Source organism: Electrona antarctica (genome assembly GCF_951216825.1).
Source record: "Electrona antarctica genome assembly, chromosome: 3".
NCBI classification, from domain to species: Eukaryota; Metazoa; Chordata; class Actinopteri; order Myctophiformes; family Myctophidae; genus Electrona; species Electrona antarctica.
In genome coordinates this window covers 14,232,235-14,256,038 of record NC_136808.1, presented here as the reverse complement: position 1 = coordinate 14,256,038, position 23,804 = coordinate 14,232,235, and the positions used below count along the sequence as shown (strand labels likewise).

Genomic DNA, 23,804 nt, shown 5'->3' with positions numbered 1-23,804 from the left:
CTCAAATGGCTTTTCTTTTTAAAGATATGTTTTGGGTCTGCCTCTCTTCGATACAGGTACATTGGAGAGAGACAGGAATCGGGGTGAGAGAGCTGCCTAGTACTGACATGCAGAAAGTTGTTCTGGCAGCCCGCGAGTCAAAGCGGGTAGTCACCAACAGGCATGCCCTAACCACACAGACATGGCCTGCCCTCAGATGGCTTCATGATGAGCAGTTAGGGGTTAAGTGTCTTGCTCAGGGACACTTTGACACACTGGGCGAGCCGCGGAGCAAAACGGTGACCATCTGGTCCCCAGAGTCTAGGGACTGTAGAGCTGAGCGGGTCGAGATGAATCCGTCTAGGGCGTAGACGGATTCATCTCGACCCGCTCAGCTCTACGGCCGCCCCGTGCCCATAAAAGGGAGGTCGGGGCTCGGGGGAGGAAAGATAAAGGTGGCAAAGCAAGATCATAGGCAAAGCACGACAATGCAAATTGTCAAACACCAGGACAACTCAGTGCTGTACAGCATAAAAACGAGAAAAGAATAACACAAAATACAAATAAATGCAAAATACAGAAGATAAAATAGAACAGCAAATTTGCAAAAAAAAGAATATAGAAAATGACAAATTTACAAACGACACAACTCAGCTGTTAGTTGTTGTTAGTAGAGCTAGTTGTTTTTTTGCGAGTGGGCTGTGACTAAAACATGGCCAGAGTTTATGTCTTACAACTGTGTTGCTCGAGTGACACAGTTGAATTTTTTTTTACCAAGCATACAACTATATCGGCATGGCATCAATTGAAAGAAAGGGTTTGCAAGAAGGGATACAATGACAGATGAGTGCTAGGTGGAATCTGAAGAGGTGAGTGCTAGGGGGTGAGGGGGAGTCTGAAGAGGAGAGTGCTAGGGGGTTAGGGGGAGACTGAAGAGGTGAGTGCTAGGGGGTTAGGGGGAGACTGAAGAGGTGAGTGCTATATGGGGGTTAGGGGGAGTCTGAAGAGGAGAGTGCTAGGGGTTAGGGGGAGACTGAAGAGGAGAGTGCTAGGGGGTGAGGGGAAGTCTGAAGAGGTGAGTGCTAGGGGTTAGGGGGAGTCTGAAGAGGTGAGTGCTAGGGGTTAGGGGGAGTCTGAAGAGGTGAGTGCTAGGGGTTAGGGGGAGTCTGAAGAGGTGAGTGCTACGGGGTTAGGGGGAGTCTGAAGAGGTGGGTGCTAGGGGGTAAGGGGGAGTCTGAAGAGGTGAGTGCTAGGGGGTTAGGGGGAGTCTGAAGAGGTGAGTGCTATATGGGGGTTAGGGGGAGTCTGAAGAGGTGAGTGCTATATGGGGGTTAGGGGGAGTCTGAAGAGGAGAGTGCTAGGGTGTTAGGGGGAGTCTGAAGAGGTGAGTGCTAGGGGGTTAGGGGGAGTCTGAAGAGGTGAGTGCTAGGGGGCTAGGGGGAGTCTGAAGAGGTGAGTGCTAGGGGGTTAGGGGGAGTCTGAAGAGGTGAGTGCTATAGGGGGTTAGGGGGAGTCTGAAGAGGTGAGTGCTAGGGGGTGAGGGGGAGTCTGAAGAGGTGAGTGCTAGGGGGTTAGGGGGAGTCTGAAGAGGTGAGTGCTAGGGGGTGAGGGGGAGTCTGAAGAGGTGAGTGCTAGGGGGTGAGGGGGAGTCTGAAGAGGTGAGTGCTAGGGGGTGAGGGGGAGTCTGAAGAGGTGAGTGCTAGGGGGTTAGGGGGAGTCTGAAGAGGTGAGTGCTAGGGGGTTAGGGGGAGTCTGAAGAGGTGAGTGCTAGCGGGTTAGGGGGAGTCTGAAGAGGTGAGTGCTAGGGGGTTAGCGGGAGTCTGAAGAGGAGAGTGCTAGGGGGTTAGGGGGAGACTGAAGAGGTGAGTGCTAGGAAGTTAGGGGGAGTCTGAAGAGGTGAGTGCTACGGGGTTAGGGGGAGTCTGAAGAGGTGACTCTTCAGACTCAGACTACAGCGGAAACGTGGTATAGTGAGTTCTGACTGCAATGGGGAGTTTATTCATGATAATCAGGTTTAAAAGGGAGGTCAGGAGAGGAGAGACAAGGGTGGGCACAAAAGTATAAGGGGATAAGAGGGAGGTTGTGAGTGAAGGGTATAAGGGGGGGGGGGGGGGGGGTTGCGTGTGGGGGGTTTGGGGGGGGCGTCTGGCGGGGGTGGTGGTAAATCTTTCCTCTGTGTGAGAATAATTCGATCCGTGCAGCGCTTGGCTGGCTGTCTCTCCACTTGTGTCTTGTTCTGTCCGTCACAGAACAATGCGGAGGAGCTCGCGTTACAGAGCCAGAGGAGAACACTGCTTCTCTACACAGGTAGTTTAGTCACTGCTCCTCCCTTCCTCGACCCCCCCCCCCCCCCACACACACACACACACACACACACTCTCTCTCTCTCTCTCTCTCTGCTTTTCTCAAGCTTTTCTAAGATGTATAGACATGCAGTCCGCTAAGGACGCCTCTTGTCTCTCCTCCCCTGTGCTTTATCTCTCATTTGCTCTGTCACACATGCACGCACATGCACGCACATGCACGCACATGCATGCACATGCACGCACATGCACGCACATGCATGCACATGCACCCAAGCACAGTCTCGTCTGTTTTGTCTATCTACATTATTTCTATTACTCTCTGCTTCTTTCTTTCTTTATTCACTTCTCTCTCTCTCTCTCTCTCTCTCTCTCTCTCTCTCTCTCTCTCTCTCTCTCTCCATCTCTCTCTCTCTCTCTCTCTCTCTCTCTCTCTCTCTCTTCTCTCTCTCTCTCTCTCTCTCTCTCTCTCAGACAGGTACATTCCTCAGTGGAATACCGGAGAACTTGCCAGTTTACCAAGTCGCCGCGGCAGAATTCTTCATCAATGTCTTCATCGTTATGCTAACATGCTGTCTTCATCAGTAAAGTACTAGTATGTCAAACTCACAGATGTATAGTTCATTCCAAAGTGATCGAATATTTTGTGCAATTAAATGGTCAGCTAGATAATGATAAAAAGGTGAGTATGTGAATACCAATGATAAGTAGGCCTACCAATTCAGGATATTGTTTACTAATGAATTACATTGTTTTGGCACTTTGGTGTTTAAACTTTTAGCATTCCTACTTTCTCTAGTGTTAACTCTAAACAACTATCCTCTCTCTCTCAATTCAATGCAATTTAAATGAAGGCGAAGTAAAACTAAAATGCACTAAATCGTGTCGAGTTGGTAAAACTGGCGAGTTCTCCGGATACCTTGGCAGGTCTCACCTAATCCCCCCATTCTATACAGACTGCCCTCCCTTTTCTCTCACCCTTATTTAAACCCTGGCTTAAGTACCTGGGCAGGTAGGGATGTGTTGAATCTCTCTCTCTCTCTCTCTCTCTCTCTCTCTCTCTCTCTCTCTCTCTCTCTCTCTCTCTCTCTCTCTCACCCCCCCCTCTCTTTCTCAACACAATGCGTTGTGAGCTTGTAGAACCGATATTTTCAAATAGATTATGGGTTGCAGTGGTTAAACTGATTTTGATCAAATGATTTGATCTGGGATCCCCAGCAAGGACACGTGCAGGTCTCCATGCTGGCGTTGCATCATGACATAACCCACTGGGTCTCAAACGCCAGGTCCGGGGACCACCAGTGGTCCAAAATGTTTTACGCCGGATCCATTTCATTCCATTTGTACACTCTCAGAGTCCAATTAACACAGATGATTTTAGTACGGTATTGTCCTTTAGTTCACTCATCCCACCCATCGGCCCTTTTCAAGTTCACAGCAACAAAATACGCTTTTCCCCCTTTTTTCCCCCCATTTTTTTTTTTTTAAATTTTTTTTATCGTTATTGTTGTTTCTCTTTTTCTTCTTCTGGGATGAACAGAAGGTCCATTAGTGGCGTTGGTCATTAACCTCGCCGTGTGGCTCTTGCGTTTGGCCGTGTTAGTTTTTGTCTTTGTGAAACACAATCGTTTTCCCGTTCGCTAAGAGCCCTTAATGGACTGGAATGGGCACTCTGAGGCTCATTAGCATTTGCCAGCTTCCTACTCCACGTTAATGGAGAAATGCTCTTTATATTTATAATGCTTTTACAGAGAGAGGGAGGGACGGATCAATATCATAATCTACGCGATTGTTGGAATATGAAGGGAGGTATTTGGGAGCGCATTAGCGACAAAGTATTGGTTTGAGTTGCAAAAACAAGAAAACACTTTGATCAGGGTGTGGCCGGGCTGTCTGGAGGGCCAATATAGGGCCTGTGTTGATGGAAGAGGTAGACTTGTAAAAAGTGTTTCTGTTCACGTAATTTGATAATATAACCATTTAAGAAAAAAGTTAGTTTTATTGATAATGTTGCAAGTTTGACAGATCTCCGTTCTATCCGTTTCATTGTTTTCAAGATGGAAACATGGGCCCATGTGGCTGGCATTTTACAGCGTGTGTGTGCGTGTGCGCGTGTGCGTGTGCGCGCGTGTGTGTGTGTGTGTGCGCCTGCGCGCGCCAAATGTCCCCAACAAGTGCACAGTAAAATTTGAGAAAAATACATTGTGAGGACCATTTTACTGGTCCTCACAAGGAAATGTTTTATGGTTAAAAACGATTTTTGGGCTGTAACTTTTGCAGACGAGGCGGGAAGGCCTTTGAAACAATAAAAAGAGAACAGAAATGCTACTGAAACCAGTAAATGGTGCATTTACAGAGCACCTTTCTCCAAAAGCGCTTTACAATGTGCATTCCATTCAACCATTCACATACATTCACACACCAACGGCAGAGGTACCATGCAAGACAAACCACCCTGCTCAATGGGAGCAGTTTGAGGTTCAGACACAGTAGTCTTGCTCAAGGACACTTTGACACTAGGTGGGAGCCACTGCTTCCCCAGTGGAACCAATAGAAGTGAAGGTGGAGTTTGTGTGTGTGCGTTGTCGTGGCATGGCTCCGACTTTGGACTGTATTCAACTAGAATCTCGACTGCCTGCCGTGCGTCTAACGCCATGCGGTCGGTGTTGTTGTTTCTCTGTGAATATCGTGTGTGTGGTGTGTGCGAGTGAGACAGACACACACAAACAAACACTTTGAATGAAGGCAGACATAAAAATAACTGCGAACAGCCACAAATCTGGTTTGAGGTAAAGCCGAGGTAAAGCCAGTGACATACGTATCACGGCCACAAAGCACAGGCGTAAACGGCACTTCCGAATTCTCCGCATACATCACGGTCTATGTCTTGGCCAACCGAAGCACACACAAAGCTGTGCACACACAAAAGTGTACTCTTTTCAATTGTACATATACTGTAGATGGTTTCGCTGCCCTGCAACATGTAATGCTCATCTATGTAGATAATGACGCTGTGTTTGACTGAGTGTATGTGTTAGTTGTGACTTCCTTTTGCTACTCAACCTGGCGTCCCTATTTTGGGTGTGTCATTATAGCAAACGTTTATAATTTCCCCAAATTTCAGTTTTTTTAAGTGAAAATAGCACATCTGCAAACCTGCATCGTGTCACATGGTGACGTGTCTTATTTGATATACGTAGATGGTGTGTGTGTGTGTGTGTGTGTGTGTGTGTGTGTGTGTGTGTGTGTGTGTGTGTGTGTGTGTGTGTGTGTGTGTGTGTGTGTGTGTGTGTGTGGTGTGTGTGTGTGTGTGTGTGTGTGTGTGCGTGCGTGCGTGCGTGCTGTGCGTGCGTGCGTGCGTGCTGTAGCGTGCGTGCGTGCGTGCGAGATAGTGGGTCATTAAACGATGAGGGCTTCCCCCTGCACCTCTACTTCCTGTGTGTGTGTGCGTGTGCGTGTGTGCATGCGTGCGTGTGATGTGTGTGTGCATGTATGTGTGTCCTTGTCTTATCGGTGGTGTTGAGAACAGTGAACCAGGTTGGGTCAGGGGTCCCACCCTTGTCGCGCACACACACACATACACACTGCTGCTTACTGCCCCTTAGCGCCATGCTGCTACCCTGATAACGTATCAGCGTAAAACACGCACGCACGCACGCACGCACGCACGCACGCACGCACGCACGCACGCACGCACAGTTAGCCATTGCATGATGGCCCCAAAATAGCCGATTGACAAAGTCACAGTGGGTCTGCAACTCTGCATGTGACGTGTTGTGAGCTTGATAGCCAATCTACAAGTAAAGCTTGTATTGATATACAGTACGCAATGAAGCATGTGTTTCAATCCCTTAACAGTCAGTCTATCATTTCAAGCTTTTTCTCCCCACATTACACCTACAGTAGTAGTTCTAACATGTGAAGCAGAAACGTCTGCTTTCTGTCTTTTGGTATCAGAGCTAAATGTGGAGAAGCAGCGTTCAGATTGTATGTTCCACATATCTGGAACAAACTCTCAGAAAGCTGTAGGTCTGCTAACACTCAGTTATTTTGTCAACCTGACGCCGATTCTACAAATTCCTTGTAAATCAGTAGTTTTTACACTTTTACACTTTTTTCTAACATTTTCAAAAGTAGCATATTATGTACAAGCTCGCAGCGTGGCACGAAGTGACGCGGTGTGACGCTTGTATATCCATTGTCTACAGTATGTCCCATTTTCAACCTATATTCATATCCTCACTATAATGCTCATTATAATATGGTACCATTTCTGTGTGTGGACAGTTCAGAAATCTGCCTATACCATGTGACATCATCGATAGGGAATCCAAGCTAATATATGCAGGATTCCTATTCGTGGAAAATGTACATGCTATAATTAGAAGCCATTGTTTTGGCATGGAATACAATTGGTAGGTTTCTGAATTGTCCACAGCCCTCCTCTGAGACACAGACGTATGGAATCATATTATAATGATGAGTGAGCACTAATTATATGAAGATAGGTTGAAAAATGGGTAAAGTGATCCTTAGTAGTACTAGAAGTAGTATTTTGAATTTCCTTGTTGACATGGGCTATGCAAATTGTTGCTGTCCGGAAGGAATTTCATATCTCAATTTGTTTGTTAATTAATGTCTTACTTCATCATACTACAGTACCACACAAAAAGTAGCAAATCAGTTTGTTGAGCTGGTAGATCTGATATTTTTGCTATTTTTCTTTTTTTGTTAAGTGAAAGTTAAAGGTATATTCAGTGATTTGACTTAATTCAAATATCACTTATTTTTCTTTTTTTCTGGATAATCCTCCCTACCCTACTATAGAGTGTGCTGACCATATAAGGAGTTCCTCCCTGTCCCCAGTGAGCCCCTGGGGTCAAAAAACCCTAGTTTCAGTTTTGGTGGCGGGTGGCAAAACCTTCATCCAATCAGGATGAGTGGGGCCTTCCTCCAATCATGATCGAGTGAGGGCGGGCCTTGGTGCACATGCTGTTGGCCTGTTGCACTTCCCTCCACTGTAGAGCGTGCATGTGCACATTTTGTTACCGGGGCGGACTGGGTGGTTTTCCAAATCACCCAAATCACTGAATGCTCCTTTAAGTGTTTCGGTTGGTTTTATAAATATTGAACCAATGAAAAGTAGGCTATTTATGTGAGCTTGTGACTAAATAATACACTCGATCCATCAGAAAACACGTATTTGTTTTTACATTTCTTCAAAAGTAACTGTTTTACATGATTTCCACCCGACAAAATTAACTTGCCTTGCCTTAACCTCACAGTGACCTTTTGAATCTCATTTGGGACACCAATGTTGGCCTCAGTTTGACATGCCGACCCAAAGCAAGTAGTTTCACGTGGAACATTTGTCCCCAAAACCCAAGTCAAGGAACACGCATGCATTCATGCATGCATGCGCGGACGTGAGTGCGCTCGCACACACACAGGAAGCAGTAAAAAGCCACCATGCCCATGGTGGTCTGTGGGGATCTGGCTGGCTTTAGCGTAATGGACCCTGGAAAGGGTACGAATGCCACATCATTCCCATAACACTTTCCCTCTCTCTGCCTCGCCTTTTCTCTCTCACTCTCTCTCTCTCTCTCTCGCTCTCTCTCTCTCTCTCTCGCTCTCTCTCTCTCTCTCTCTCTCTCTCTCGCTCTCTCTCTCTCTCTCTCTCTCTCTCTCTCTCTCTCTCTCTCTCTCTCCTTTCATCATCCTCTCTTTCTTTCTCACTAGAGCCCAACTGATGCCAGGTTTTTGGGTTGGATGCTGATACCTTAATTATACTGTAAACCACCTATTAATTCCAATGTTTATATATATATATATATATATATATATATATATATATATATATATATATGCACGCACGCACGCACGCACGCACGCACGCACGCACGCACGCACGCACGCACGCACATGTATAAACATTAATGAATAGGTGGCTTACAGTATAATTCTATACACTATATACAGTATATAGTGTTGTCAAGTTACTAAAGTAATATATTGCTTTCAGTAATATTACTTTTTTCCAGTAACTATTAATGTAACTAGTTACTTTCACATTTTGAGTTATAATATTACATTTACTTTTTTCCAAAAGTAACATGTTACTATTTTCACGAGCCTTGGTGGAACTGTGGGTTTGATTGTTTATTTATAATGGTAGACTGGATTGGGGTCGAGTTGCTTTGCAGGCTGCTGATAAGTAGTGTAACTATATTACTTTTTTTTTTAAAGTAATAAGTATTAAGTAATACATTACTGTTTAAGAGTAACTTTGACAGTGTGTGTGTGTGTGTGTGTGTGTGTGTGTGTGTGTGCGTGTGTGTGTGCGTGTGTGTGTGTGTGTGTGTGTGCGCGTGTGCGTGTGTGTTTTAATGCAAAATCTTGAAATCTATCTGAAAACTTTGATTAACGTTTTTATTTCTGTTTGACTTTCTTCTCATCCATCTCTTTTTCTCTTTAGCTCGTTCTCCCTCTATGTCTCTCATTGTCACTCTCTCTTATCCCCCGTTCAAAGTGAGGTGCTGTCTGGATGGCCTGTTCTCCATCACCAAGGTCAGCCATTGATATGGCCTCTCATGTCGTCGCTGTTGGCCAGAAACCTTGTATCTCAGAAACCTTGTACCTTGTATTTAGTATTTTTATAAGAAGAATAATATAATAATAATATAATATAATTATGCTGATGTTTTACGTTGCACTGCAAGTGGTGGAACGGGCAAGGGTTTTTCATATTCTTTATGTATACATAGTGAAAATGACAAATAAAGTGATTCTGATTTTGACATTGGATCCATTGGAACAGCCCCTCCCCCCTGATTTTCCTGAAAAGTAACGGTTTCGGACATACAAGCTTTCCTGCCCCGACAGCGACGATGTTTGATGCGTATCTGCTGGTTGCGCGCTGTCACTCTCCATGGAGGCCGAGCGCTGTCTGCCCGCGTCTGGAGGTGTGTGTGTGTGTGTGTGTGTGTGTGTGTGATGTGTGTGTGTTGTGTGTGTGTTGTGTGTAAGGTGTGTTGATACCGGGGGGCCCAGACAGTAACTTCAGCAAGTTTACCTCCGGAAAAGCGTATCGATCAGCCCTCCTTAAGTAAGTCCAGTCATTAACCAAAGACACTACAGTACAGCAGCAAACACCAGATACCTATACCTAGCACAATGAACCACTTCCTCCCGCTCTCTAGGGCCTGATGTTAATCTGACATCCATGTCGTGGTGGAAACCTCATAAGTCCAAAACCGTAACTTTCCCGGAAATGAGGGGAAAAGAACCTGTGTTCCGATTGGATCCAGTGTAGTTTAGTCACAAGCTTTGATCATTGTCATTGGTTAATTATTTAAGATAATGCAGACACACTGAACCACTTTTGCTAGCAAGAATAGCCAATCTACAAGGTCTATTTTAGCTATTTTGGCCCGACATGCTCATACAATGAAGTGGGGCATTAATTTGTGCAAAATATATATATACAGTATATATATTTTTTTTTTTCTCCAAATGGAGATACAAGGTTTCTGAACGTCATCGACATCTTGTTAATGCCACGCGTTGCTTAGGTTGTGAAAAGGTTGTGAAATGTGCTGTGATATCATTTTTAATGTTCGCACTAAAACTGTGTGCTCATGACAAAGAGTATATGCTTTGTTCATTCTGTTAACCATTTTATAACCATATTAAGCAATTAACCATTTAAGCATTATTATTAAAAATAGAAGACCTACAAGCTGATGTGTCACAACTCAGGACGGGATGTGCTTGTTGATCTGGTATTTTTGAAATGTTACAGACTTTAGAATTTCCTTTTTTATTTTATTTGAGAATATATTTGCCCATAATGTCATTATGACACATTTAAATAAATACATAAATAAGTCACACTCATGTGAAGTGAGGGGCACAGCAAGAGTATTTATATCAGCCAGGTGACTTCTTACGTTGTCATTAAACTGCCCTAAACAAACATTAAAGTCCATAGACTTGGCGACTGGTTATTTTTAATTAGGCTCTAAATAAACATTAATTAAAAGTCCATAGGCTTGGCCTACATATGATGTAATTTCGGAAAGTCATGCATTGGAGGGAATAGCACCCCTCAAAAATCAAATCGCGTGGATCGGGTACCACATGGAAACAATTTGGCTTCATCATGGATCTCACACTTCTGTGATGTTTGATGCATGAATCTATGACGTATGGATCCATATTGGCTATAAGGTCTCAGCCAGATCACAGAGAACTATAATGCAAGTCGTTTAAATTCTATTATTACCGCTTTGTGGCACAAATGTTACGCGAAGCTCAGCCAATCAGTTAAGCCGATGGGTCGGGTTAGCCAATCAGGGACTCGTACCAGCTTTGTGACGTGACGCCAATCCGTGAAGCCGATGGTTTGGGTTGTCCTATCACAGAAGTTGATGCACACACACCATCTCCCGAACACACATAGCATTTCTGCCTCTTTCTCAGACCCGTGGGCCGATACATATATTTAAGCAATATTACACGAGAGGGTGTGGGTTAACGTGATTATTGCCACGACAGGGATGCGGTGAGGAACGAGACGAAGTCGAGTTCCGCAAGCATCACTGTTACACCCTTGAGTGTAATATTGCAATTATACAACAGTTACCCTTAAAACTAAGAAAATCGCTGAAAGAATATATTTTTTTAATGACAGATGTAGTCACTACGACCACAAATGTCCCAAGAAACTAGCTAGCCTAGCCACCGAGTTTGCTAGCGCTCTGGGAGAACAGAGCAGCTGAATTCTTTGTTTTGATTAGGTGGTGAATGGTGCTGGTTTAACCCACAGCTAGAAGGCTGTTTCAACCAATCGGATTGCTTCCTCGAAACGACCTGTGGTATAATTGTGATTATTTGGGTCTCAGAAACCGTTGGGCCATCCGATTTGCCATTCGGTACTGCACACCTCAAGGTCATAATGAGACATACGCGGCAAGCTTGAGACCAAATGAGTTATGCCCAGGACACATTTTGTGTGACACACACGCGCACACACACACACGCACACACACACACACACACACACACGCACACACACACACATTCTGTGAAAAATCTAGATAATAGTATTGATTATGTGGGGAAAATAAATGGTGGCGGTATTTCTGTGGCCTGCTGGCAGCGAGGACAAGAACTGTGGCGCTGATCAGTACTGTGGTTTGGGAGATTGACTCTGGACAGACAGCATTACATTTAGTTTGACTCGGTTACACAGATAAATATTGTACAAATAGCGAGGCGTTGTGAGCTTGTAGATCAGCTATTTTCTAAATGTTTTCCTCTTTTTTATTATTTTCTGACAATTTTGCCAATTGATTACTTTTAATGCAATGATATTTTTTCTTTTCTTTCTTTCTTCTTTTTGTTTAGGTATTGAAAAGGTCTTAAAAGTCCTTAAATTGACACTTCACTGATATTTGGTCACCCCCAAAAATCATGTGGCAACCCACAGGTAGAGAAGCACTGTTCTAAACAGATAGACCTGTGCACAGCCACAGCCTCCAACAATGACATCAATAAAAGAACAAACAAAATTAAATTTGGGACAGGTGTTTAAAGGAGCATTCACTGATTTGGTTGATTTGGAAAACCCCCCGTTCTGCCCCAGTAACAAGATGTGCACATGCACGCACTACAGTGGAGGGACACGCAACAGGCCAACAGCACACACACCAAGGCTCGCCCCCGCTCGATCATGATTGGCGGAAGGATCCTCTCTATCCTGATTGGATGAAGGCTGGGCCACCTAGCCAAAAACGAAACCTACGTTTTTTTGACCCCAGGGGTTATATAGTAGGGAGGATTATCACAACAAAACAAAAAAATAAGTGATATTTGAATTAAGTGAAATCACTGAATATACCTTTAACATAACAGTTTTTCTTAATGCATTGTTTATGTGCAATGTGATCTACTGCTGTTTTAGTGCATTCATTACATTGTACCTTAAAAGGAACACACTTTAGTCTGTGCTCATAATTGGTTTGTCTGGCAAACGTCTCTCATTGATATCGTTTCTTTTTCTTTTTACTGTGACGGCTTTACAGTTGTAATCCACTCTGCGTACACTGTAGGTATTATGGAGAGTTATGATATGATTCTAGTTCTCAACAGAAGCAGAACTGCAGAAGCCACTGCTTTTTGGCCACATAAATAACATGATGCGTGTGGGTGTGTGCGTGTGTGCGTGTGTGCGTGTGTGTGCGTGTGTGCGCGATGCAGGGATATGCCTGTAATGTACATGGACATCCTCCAACATACTGACCCCAACACGCCCCAATAAATAACCACCGGATTACACACTACATTACCCACCATTCACCATGTCTCATTAACCCCCAACACTATACTCTCTATCTCTCTCCCCTCTCTGTCTCCATTGTCTATCTCTGCCCCTCTGTTTCTCTATCTCTTCTAGCACTCACTTTCTCTCTCTCTCTCTCTCTCTCTCTCTCTCTCTCTCTCTCTCTCTCTCTCTCTGTGTGTGTGTGTGTGTGTGTGTGTGTGTGTGTGTGTGTGTGTGTGTGTGTGTGTGTGTGTGTGTGTGTGTGTGTGTGTGTGTGTGTGTGTGTGTGTGTGTGTGTGTGTGTGTGTGTGTGTGTCTCTCTCTCTCTCTCTGTCTCTGTCTCTGTCTCTGTCTCTGTCTCTGTCTCTGTCTCTGTCTCTCTCTCTCTCTCTCTCTCTCTCTCTCTCTCTCTCTCTCTCTCTCTCTCTCTCTCTCTCTCTCTCTCTCTCTCTCTCTCTCTCTCTCTCTCTCTCTGTGTGTGTGTGTGTGTCTCTCTCTATCTTTCTCTCTCTCTGTCTCTCTCTCGGGGTATATCTCTCAAATGGTAGATGATTGATGTTTGTTTTGGTAACGCTACTCCCCTTCACAGCAGGTTTTCTTCCCTTGAGCTGACCTGGCAGACCGGCCATGCTAAAGTGTTGTTGTAATTCTTGTGGTGACTGGGGGGGGTTATGGTTAGGAGCCATCATAACACATGATATCTGGGATGAGAGAGACCATGTGCTATGGCTGCTATTGTCTCTGCGTGATGCAAACGGTGCCGATAAAAACATGTTTATTTTTAGCATCGTCACTTAATAAACTGTATGCTTAGGTCAAATCCGTCAATGACAATTGTATTATTGTTGTTGTTGTTGTTGTTATTATATAATCTCTTCATTGACAATTTGTGTACTACAAGCTCACAACGTGCCGCAACTTGTATTATGGCTTTTTTCAGTGAATGATGCCGTGACTGCCGTCCAGAATAGGAATGCTCAATATGGACGTTTACCTTGGACTCAATTAATTAACCCTTATTGACAATGTTTTATGTCAGAAGAGAGCAGTTTAGTGGTTATGTTAAAGTACAGAATTTCAGAACACTAGTTGTTGGGGAGACATTCTCTCATTGGGTTGACTTCTAGCCGGTGAAATAACAATGACATTCAACTGTTCCTCATTTAACTGTGGGGACCCCCTGTTACCTCCTCAAGGACCCCTGAGGGGTCCCCAGTCCCGACCCTAGACCCTACTTTGAGAACCACGGCCCCATAGTACCATTGTACCCTCTCTTCCTGGACAGGCCAGTATAATGACCAGTAGCTATTCCAATCTATTCACACAACTGATGACATTAAAACCTCTCAGAGGAATTTACGTGCGCGCGCGTCCATGTTTGTGTGGGTGCACAGCCTGCACACAGAATTCCCTTTGCGTGATAGCCACGTGTGTGTGCTTCACGCAGCGCATGTTTTAAAGGCGTGCTAGCAAAGGCATGCAAATGCATGCATACGTCTTCATGCATAGATTTCAGCATAAGTATATATATAGTCTCCCCCTATTTCTTCAGTGCAGGCCTATATGGTCACCAATAGGTGTCACTGGAGAGTAATAGAGCTGGCTGTGTGTGTGTGTTGTGTGTGTGTGTGTGTGTGTGTGTGTGTGTGTGTGTGTGTGTGTGTGTGTGTGTGTGTGTGTGTGTGTGTGTGTGTGTGTGTGTGTGTGTGTGTGTGTGTGTGTGTGTGTGTGTGTGTGTGTGTGTGTGTGTGTGTGCGCGCGCGCGTGTGCTCGCATGCACAAAGCTGTCCCCATAGTCTGGGCTCACCACCAGGCTCCTGTCAGCATACAAGCCCACTAAACTCACCAAGGCTCTGGGGAGACGCAGCCAATAACAAAAGCCACAGCACCACCAACGCCAAGCATACAGTGTATAGTATACCGTATCACCACTGTGTCATGTGCCCCAAAACAGCAGATCTGCAAGCTCACAACACGTCGCACATACAAGCCCTTGATTAGCTTAAATTACACTAATGTAGACCACAGATGTGTCTTAATTGCAGCTGGCTCAGGTTAGTTGTAGCCTGCTTCATATCCCATGCAGGCGGGTTGGGACCTGACAGTTGTTCCTTGTGAGACTTCTGCCATGCGTATGTTACTGTGCAAAACAATACATTATGTGGTGAAATTATGCATTTGTCAAAGTGTGCCTATAATATGTGGCGTAATTATGCCTAAACGTAACCTTAACCCTAGCTCACAAAAAACAGACAGCTGAGGATCACTTGTACAGGATTGTGTGGTTCTATAGCTCAGTTGTACAGGTTTGTGTGGTTCTATAGCTCAGTTGTACAGGTTTGTGTGGTTCTATAGCTCAGTTGTACAGGATTGTGTGGTTCTATAGCTCAGTTGTACAGGTTTGTGTGGTTCTATAGCTCAGTTGTACAGGATTGTGTGGTTCTATAGCTCAGTTGTACAGGATTGTGTGGTTCTATAGCTCAGTTGTACAGGATCAGTTGTACAGGATTGTGTGGTTCTATAGCTCAGTTGTATACAGGATTGTGTGGTTCTATAGCTCAGTTGTACAGGATTGTGAGGTTCTATAGCTCAGTTGTACAGGATCAGTTGTACAGGATTGTGTGTTTCTATAGCTCAGTTGTATAGGATTGTGTGGTTCTATAGCTCAGTTGTACAGGTTTGTGTGGTTCTATAGCTCAGTTGTACAGGATTGTGTGTTTCTATAGCTCAGTTGTACAGGTTTGTGAGGTTCTATAGCTCAGTTGTACAGGTTTGTGTGGTTCTGGACCAGGTTTCGTACAGTTTCTGGTTGTAGGCTCTACCAGTATAGGAATCCAGTATGAATTCAGCACCACTTCCTGTGCAGGACCATTCAGCAGCACCACTGGCACTGTTGGTTTGTTGTCTCCACCAGGCCGAAGGCTTGGTGAGAGAGTATGTTTTGCACTCCGTCCGTGTGTGTGTCCGTCCGTGTGTGTGTGTGTCCGTCCGTGTGTCCTTCCGTCCGTCCGTTACCAGCTAATCTCCGGCACCGTTAACCCGGTCGATGCCAAACTTTGCACACACACTCCCTAGATGCCAACGATGAACCTCTGCCCCGCATTTTCCAGAACGGCCTGTTATAGCGCCACCATGAGGCAGCTTTTCACATTTGTTACCTAAAACTGCACCGATCTGCGTGAAATGTTGCATGCACACTCCCTAGAGGCCAAGGACAAACCTTTGACCTGCATTTTCCGCATCTGCCTTTTATAGCGCCACCAGGAGGCCGACTTTTGTAAAACACATTTTTGGATATTACTCCTCCAGATTCTGTCCAAAAATCTCACAAATTGTTACACAGTATCTCTATGGTCATGTGCTCAAGTCGGATCTGTCCGATATTTCATATTCCACCCTAATTGGCTATAATTGCCTTTCACAGTTTGCAAGATTGCCCCGTTTTGAACAAAAGCCTCAAATCATGAACACAGCATGCAATTTACGTGAAATCTTTCACACATTTTCTTACTAGGCTGAGGAATATATCCCACCCTTTTCACATTGGCCTGTTATAGCGCCACCAACAGGTTGATTTTTGCAAAACAGCTTGATTGGAACAAAATGCCTCAAATCATCCAATTGCCATACAAGGCAAACATGTTTATATTACTACTAAACATTTTGCCAAACATCTCACACAGTCCTATCCTCCTGGTGGAGACCTGTGCCCAGAAGGGCACTTTTTCTAGTTTATGTTTGTTTTTATGCCACTTGTCAGCAACCCTATTCTGAGGGGAAAGAAACTCTATGGAAAATAGCCAATCTACAAGCTCAGAGTCACAACCCATTGCAATGTGACCCATTATGAGCTGTGGTTATTGTTGGCAAAGATATTTAGTATAGAGTGACAGCAGTAGGGAGCCTGGTATGGAGCCCTTGTGGACTCCGGTCAGCTATGCATATACTGTAGGGTTTAAATAGGTTATGATTATATCAAGCTTTCATAGGTCCATGTCGACTGTATTACATTTTATTCAGTAGACTCTACTGAATAAAATGTAACACAGTCGACATGAACTACTGAGTAGAGTAACAGAGCTCAATTCAAATCCATGTCTCAGTACAATGTCCTATTTATTTAATAGTTTTATTTCTGTTTTATATATACAGGATATAAAGGAGATAAACATCTATTTGTTGAGATGTTTATCTCTTTTACAAGGCAGGCCTGGCAAACAGGCATCGATTATAACATGGAATACAATAGAACACACAGCAAAAACACAGTGATACAAACTCAGGTAAAACAGTTGCAGACCTCGCAGATTATCTTGTGTATATGTAGGTACAGTAGGTCTTGTATTTCTATGTCGTGATCCATGTTCTAGTTTCCATAGTTCTATGACTATGTTGATGTCTTCTCCAGCTGCATGACATTAGTAATCAGCCCTCATCTTGTTCCTCAGTCAGTCCTTGTCAGGCCATTACAGTGTCACACTATGTTAGTTTGTAGTTCGATGTGACCACCAGAGATTTATATAAGAGAGGCTAGATGACTCTGCCGCGCTGCTGGCCAATGGAGCGCGACGCTGTGACGCCATCTTACTGGGGTGTGCAGCATAACATTGTGTCTATGGGGCATGTACTTTTTAAATAACCACAACTTGCTCAATTTTAAACCGATTTTCAAACGGTTTGGTTTGTTATAATTATAAACGTCAGAGACGTCTGCATACTTATGCTTTAATATGTTGTTCATATAAAAAAGAACATTAAGCAGATAATCATCCTGAATCATAGCCATGTTGATAACGTTTGTAATAAACCAACCCATTTGTAAATCTGTCTAGGTTTGAGCGAGTTATGAGTATTTTTGTTTGAGCTGCCATAGAACATATACTGTAGCCCCTCAGCAAGATGGCCGCCGGGTGAACCACGTCAGACTCCGCCTTGAGCCATCTAGCCTTTATATAAGTCTATGGTGACCACTACCTGCCTGGCTGTCCTGCGTTTGGCTTAGTTGTAACCACACACCAGTATGGGACACCTAGCTTGTTGAGCGGCGATCTGAGGACCTCCAGGCATCCTTGAGGAGTCCCCAGCAAAATGAGTTCATATAGCATGATCAGTTTAACCATTCTAATATTTTTGAACTATTCTAACAACAATCTTGATTCATTATATTGTTCCGGGAAGTCCCGGGAAGGACGTGCTCAGCGGGCGTGGCGTGGCTTATTAAATTATAGTTTACGTCCCTACTGTAGCACAACATTTTTGCAGTCCATGGTCAAATAACTAATCTGGGTGTCCTTGACATGAAAACGTTTGAGAACCACTAGATCATCGATGATCTTCCTGTTGTGTTGTTGTCGCTGTGATTGTTTATTATGTTGTTTTGTTGTTGTTGTTGTTGTTACTGTTGTTGTTTATTATGTTGTTGTTTTGAATTGTTGCTTTTGTTTTGTACACAGTACAAGGTAAATGTACCATTAGCTATTTGGTGAGCTGTTGGTAAACAAACTGCATTAAAGTGCTACTGTAAGCTTTTTGCAGTAAACAAATGCGCTACACATCTCTGGCCCTGGCCTGGAGGAATGACTCACTCTAATTGCTGTTAGATCAAAGTCAATGAGCATAATACATCCAAAATGTCTTGAGTTACAGCATGCCATTTAAAGAGACGGACAACGTCTTCTGTACTGGTGGTGAAAGAGCTCGGATGCGTTTGTAATTCCTACGCAATAGTCCGACAATGTGGCTTGGCGTTCGTTAGGGTTAGGGACAGGGTTAGTATAATGTGGCTTGGCGTTCGTTAGGGTTAGGGACAGGGTTAGTACAATGGGGCGAGTCGGACCAACGCGCCGTCAGAATAATGATGAAACATTTTTATCGCACAGTACTCTCACACAGCTGGGCAACTTTCGTAGCATATATTATTTGGTTCCTTTTGTACACTACCAGAGTTACAGACCTGTAAGAGTCTATTTGGTTTTTTAACTAACAGTAATTTAGTGGGGGACACACTCAAGGACCCTTGGGGGTTCCTGGACCCCACTTTGAGAACCACTGTATCAGGGCATCAATCCTTATGATTCATGCTTTGTTCAGTATCATACTGCAGTCAAATCAAATTTGTTTCTAAAATGTGATCAGATTAGATTTGCGTATTCAAACATTGGCAACCATAAGTCCATTGCTGTGGTAATGATTTAATGGCATGCGCATGCTTAATTCGTACCCTGTCATCCGACAATGTCGCTTGCCGAAAATAGCAGATCTACAAGCTCACAAATGCGTCTCTATGCGATGATGCGCTGGCACCGTCGTACCACAAAGTAGCCTATGTATCAGGCTTCTATGTCCAAGTTGACACTTGGACACTTAGTTTCCCACAGATATGCAAACTCATATACATAAACCGTTGTCTCTATACACCAAATCTCAAGCGCACAAGGTGTCTTGTTGTGACACGATGAGAGTTTGAAGATCTGCTATTTTCGGTGAATGTTTGCCTATAAAACATGACCACAATTGGGATTGTAGATTTTAGGTGGTTCTATTGCGGGGTTGTGGGGTGGGGTGCTGGACCCTGGGGAGTCCAGATGAACTCTGCATCACACTTTGCTCCTACTGTATAGACATGATGAAGGATCATGTGCTAATCCCAGGATAATCCCAGCTGTACTGCAGTTCCTTAACTTCATATTCAATGCTCCATTTGAAGTAATCACTTTAGGATCTAAGATGGCCATGGTTGTTTGGTTTCTCTGTTTGTATTCAATGTATTGGATGTATTCTCTCAGAATGTCTGCACATGAAATTTCCTAAAAATAGGAAATTCCTCCTTTCTCAGAATGTCGGCACATGAAACTTCCTAAAAATAGGAAATTCTGAGTTTTAATTGTAATTAGGACTTCCTGTGACTCTATAATCCTCTTCCCCTGGCCTCACTAAACCATCTGTTCTGGAATTCACAAATTCCAACCGTACAACACACCCTTAAAACCTCCACAGCACCCTCTAACAGTTTTGGTCAAACGTTTTCATGTCAAGGACCCCCAAGTTGATATTATGTTGGCCATGGACCCCCCGATAAGAGAATATATATATAATATGTAGATCTGTTCTTTTGAGGCACAAAGAAGTCAGTAGTGCAATAGGAATAATGTTATAATTTAACCCAAATGTGACAAAGTCATGTGATGTCTATTTGGATATGTTGCCTGCATGCAGAAATGTAAATGGGACACATTGCTCTGTATGAGTACCATTGTTACACCTTGTGTGGAAAGAAAAAGAGTGAGAGAGAGAGACCTAGGGCTTTGGTGTCTACGCGGAGATCCCTGCACTCCCTGGTCTAAAGTAGGCTACTTCACGCTATGACCACTGAACCTTTGCGCATAATGCCACCACGACTTTAAAAGGGAATGGCACCTGCCACGCTGATTGGGTTGATGGAGGTGGCACCCAAAACACACCCATAAGCCATAACCATTACGCACAGTGCAAATTATTGATTGATTGATTGATTGAAATATGTATTAACAGTTTGCAGAATTACAGTACAATTCAAGCACAACTCAATACAAAGACTGTTAACTGTGAGTGGACGACCCAATAAAGCATTACACTTGTTTACAAGAGGGTCCACCTTGTTCAATTCATCAAAACATTTAGAGACGTACAAATATCGGATTTTACGGGGACCAGTTTCGAATTGCAGCCGTCCGTAGGTGCCCTTTGAGAGCGGATTTGAAGGAGTCAAGGGATTCGCATGTCTTAATGACTGTTGGTAGGGCGTTCCACATTTTGGTGGCATAGGAGCGAAAATAATTTAGTCCCTTGTTTGTGCCGAATCTGGGTTGCACATGGTTTGTTGTACTCCCTCTGGTGTTGTGGGTGTGGACTTCGTTAACATTAAGGAAGTATTTAGACAGGTACATGGGTATCTTGGTGGTGTATCGAATCTTGTGGACCAGACCCATTGCAAGATGCTGTACTCTGTCTTCGACCCTAAGCCATTCCAGCCTGTCAAAGTGGGCAGGGGTGAGGTGGGTTCGGGGGGTGAGGCCAAGTAGGAGCCTGACAAGTTTGTTTTGGGAAGTCGGGAGCCTTGTTTTAAGGGCCTTTGAGGTGCTGTGGTACCAAGAGGTGCATGCATAGTCAAAGAAACCTTGTACGAGGGCTCCTGTTAGGGTCTTCAAGGTGTTTTTGTTGACCAGTGAGGAGATCCTGTAAAGGAATCTTGTTCTTTGGTTGACTTTTTTGATTACGTTGGTGGCCATTTTATCACCGGAAAGATTAGCCTCCAGGATGGAACCTAGGTAGGTAATTTCATCTTTTCGTGTGATAATATTGTCACCCACTCTAACCAGGAAGCCATCTGCCTTGCTGAAATTACTATTAGATCCAAAGAGAATTGATTCAGTTTTTCCCAGGTGTAAAGATAGTTTGTTATCAGCGAGCCAGGTGCAGATTCTACCGAGTTCAGAGCTGAGGCCTTTTCCGCACCCATAATAGCAATATGACATTGGTCAAGCCTCCACATCTTAAATTAAGACATATGACATGGCGGTAAGTAAAACGCGTATTATAGGGCCATATTACTTTACTACTAACACCTTATAAAGCCTTGCATAATGACTTATAAGGACACTTGCATATAAGGACACATACTTTTTATTTTGTCCAGGATCATTATAATTGTCATAGTTGTAATAATTACAATAGTATAAGGCATTATAATCACTGTTATAATGCATTATGATGTGTGCAAACTAACCAGGTCCTCGCACAATGTTATACGCTTTGGATAAAAAGCGCTATGTAAAATGGAACCAAAAATGCACCATTTATAGTTGGGCAATTTTCATTATTTTTATTTTTATTTCAGTTTGACTTTTTGATTTCATTCTTTTATATTGTAATATGGGGTAATTGTCAGGGGTGAGATCAGTAGTAAATAGTAGATGTACCAACAATTTGCTGCTTGTAGATTTTGTTATAGTGCGAGCCCAGAAAAGAATAAGCCAATAGTCAAACATTTATTTTTTACAGTATTTAATGGCCTTTTGGCAAAATAACTTTACGGTTTATTTTGTCCACTTTTGAAGGTCTTGAAGATGAGTCACACTTGGGACAGCCCTCATGATTCAGCCGTACCCGCCGTATCGTGGTGGATGCGATGGTGGTGGTGGTGGTTGTACCAAATCCAACGACACCAACAAGAACAAGGTCCAGTGACTCCAGTCCTGATCACCCTCTTGTGCGAACAGGTGATTTCCTACAGGCACATCATGTATTTGATCAGCCCATTTAAAAAAGGTAACGTGATTTAATGACCAAAATTACTTTAACCCTATAGGCGTAGTGGATCTTTAAAAATAGCAATAATAATTATTATTAATAAGCTATTTAAAAAATACAAATCTTGAAAGCATTTGAAATATTTTGAATCTTTTTTTAAAACATCTCTTGCTACACAATTGAAGCACCACTCCATGGACGGAGCCACAGCTTTGAGGCAACTTCTTTCAGCCCACGCACGTTCAAATGCCTCCACACTTAACACCACCATTGTTAAGTAGTCAGACAAGGTTTAAGACTTATCATCCTGCCCGCAATATCTTCACATTTTGTACAGTAAGCATACATTGCCTTATTGCACAATCCAGGAAGTTGCCTACTTCCTGAAGTGGTGCACCGTCATATTCATCATCACTTCAGTTCATGTTCACTTTAGCTCATGTTCATACTACAGTACATACTGTCATGTCCTGGATGTCATTTTACTACTATTTAGCCTTTCTTACTCTTTGCTACAAACACTGTCATACATTACAACATGACAATACACAACAAATGCTATCTTACTTCCAACTACTTCCCATCTGCAATTACACTCTATTCTCCATGTGCATCAATCACACTCAGAGTCATTACTCACACCAACACCTTCCTTGCTCACTACAACATTGCAAGGCAGCCAACGATGCGTGGAACTAGAATCGAGACCGGTCGAAGGCAGTTTTAACAATACAAACTTTGACTAGGGGCTCCCTCCCTGGCATAAAATATTTTCAGATGGGGGTCCTTAGCCAAATACAGAATGGGGTCATTCATGTGAAAATCTTTGAGAACCGCTGGTTAAAATGGTCTTTTGTTGCAAAAAAACACGTCACTTTGGTTTACCTCTGGTTCAAGGTCATTTAGAAACGTCACCACTTTGCTCAGCAGTTCTTGAAACTCTTGGACTTCACAGTTGTGCAGTTTTGAAGCTGACATGGAGCACAAAACACAAAGGTCACAGAAGATCACATGAGAACGTATCCACCTTTTGGCACATTATCCAAAAATGTGTTGCATTTGTAACACATTGTAAGCTTGCAGAACTGCTATTTTCACAAATAGCAGTTCTGAAATATGGCCTAAGGGTGCGGTCACACATAACTGGAATTGTACCTATGCTTGCGGATTTGGCAATGCTTTTCAATGGGAACGGAGTGGTTTGTTGCCATTTGCGGATTTCTGCAATACAATTTACAATTTACAATTTACAATTTACGATTTAGGCATTTAGCAGACGCAATAAAAACTGTTCCCATTGAAAAGCATTAGCAGAATCCACCCTCATATGCAGAATGACTTCGGTGTGACCACACCCTAAGTGGCTAATTCACAACGTACCTTTTTCACTTTCTAGAAATGTTATGGAGTCAAAAGTACAATATTGGTCTTTGAAATGTGGTGGAGTGAAATAAATACTGAAATACTGAAATAATAACTACAGAACAGTACAGTACAGTACTCAAAATGTATTTGTCTGTGTCCACCACTGACCTTCAGTGCTGCGGGGAGACCCGGGAGAGACATACAGAGACATCTACAAACACATAGAATTAGCACAATATTCACATTTTCGCCAGGGGCGCACAGATTGACACGAGGTAGTGCTGGAGCACCTGGCCCTGACAGCAATGTGGCCTTTTGAAAGTTCGTTTTTTGTACAGTTCATTTTATTTTTGTTATTTTTGTTACGATATACAATATGTGGCACATGGTGACATCGACCAATTCTGGATTAAAGGTGCCCTTTTTTCTAAATGTAGTGTTTTATTTAACATTTTGAAAGCTTCTCCAGAAAACATTGATTGAATCTGCAGCCTTACAGTACGTCAGTCAGTTTTACATTCAAAAATAATAATTATTAAATATAG

At 43.4% G+C, this 23,804-nt stretch overlaps 1 protein-coding gene across 1 annotated transcript in view; it reads left to right on the top strand.

The window, feature by feature from the left end:
- LOC306920770 (uncharacterized protein) overlaps positions 1 to 23,804 on the top strand; it is a 79,665-nt gene that overhangs the window by 23,673 nt on the left and 32,188 nt on the right. Inside the window, exon 2 of the mRNA XM_079497646.1 lies at positions 21,702 to 21,863. Coding sequence (XP_079353772.1) covers positions 21,711 to 21,863 — 153 coding nt within the window. The 5' untranslated portion in view covers positions 21,702 to 21,710. The remainder of the gene's footprint in view (positions 1 to 21,701; positions 21,864 to 23,804) is intronic.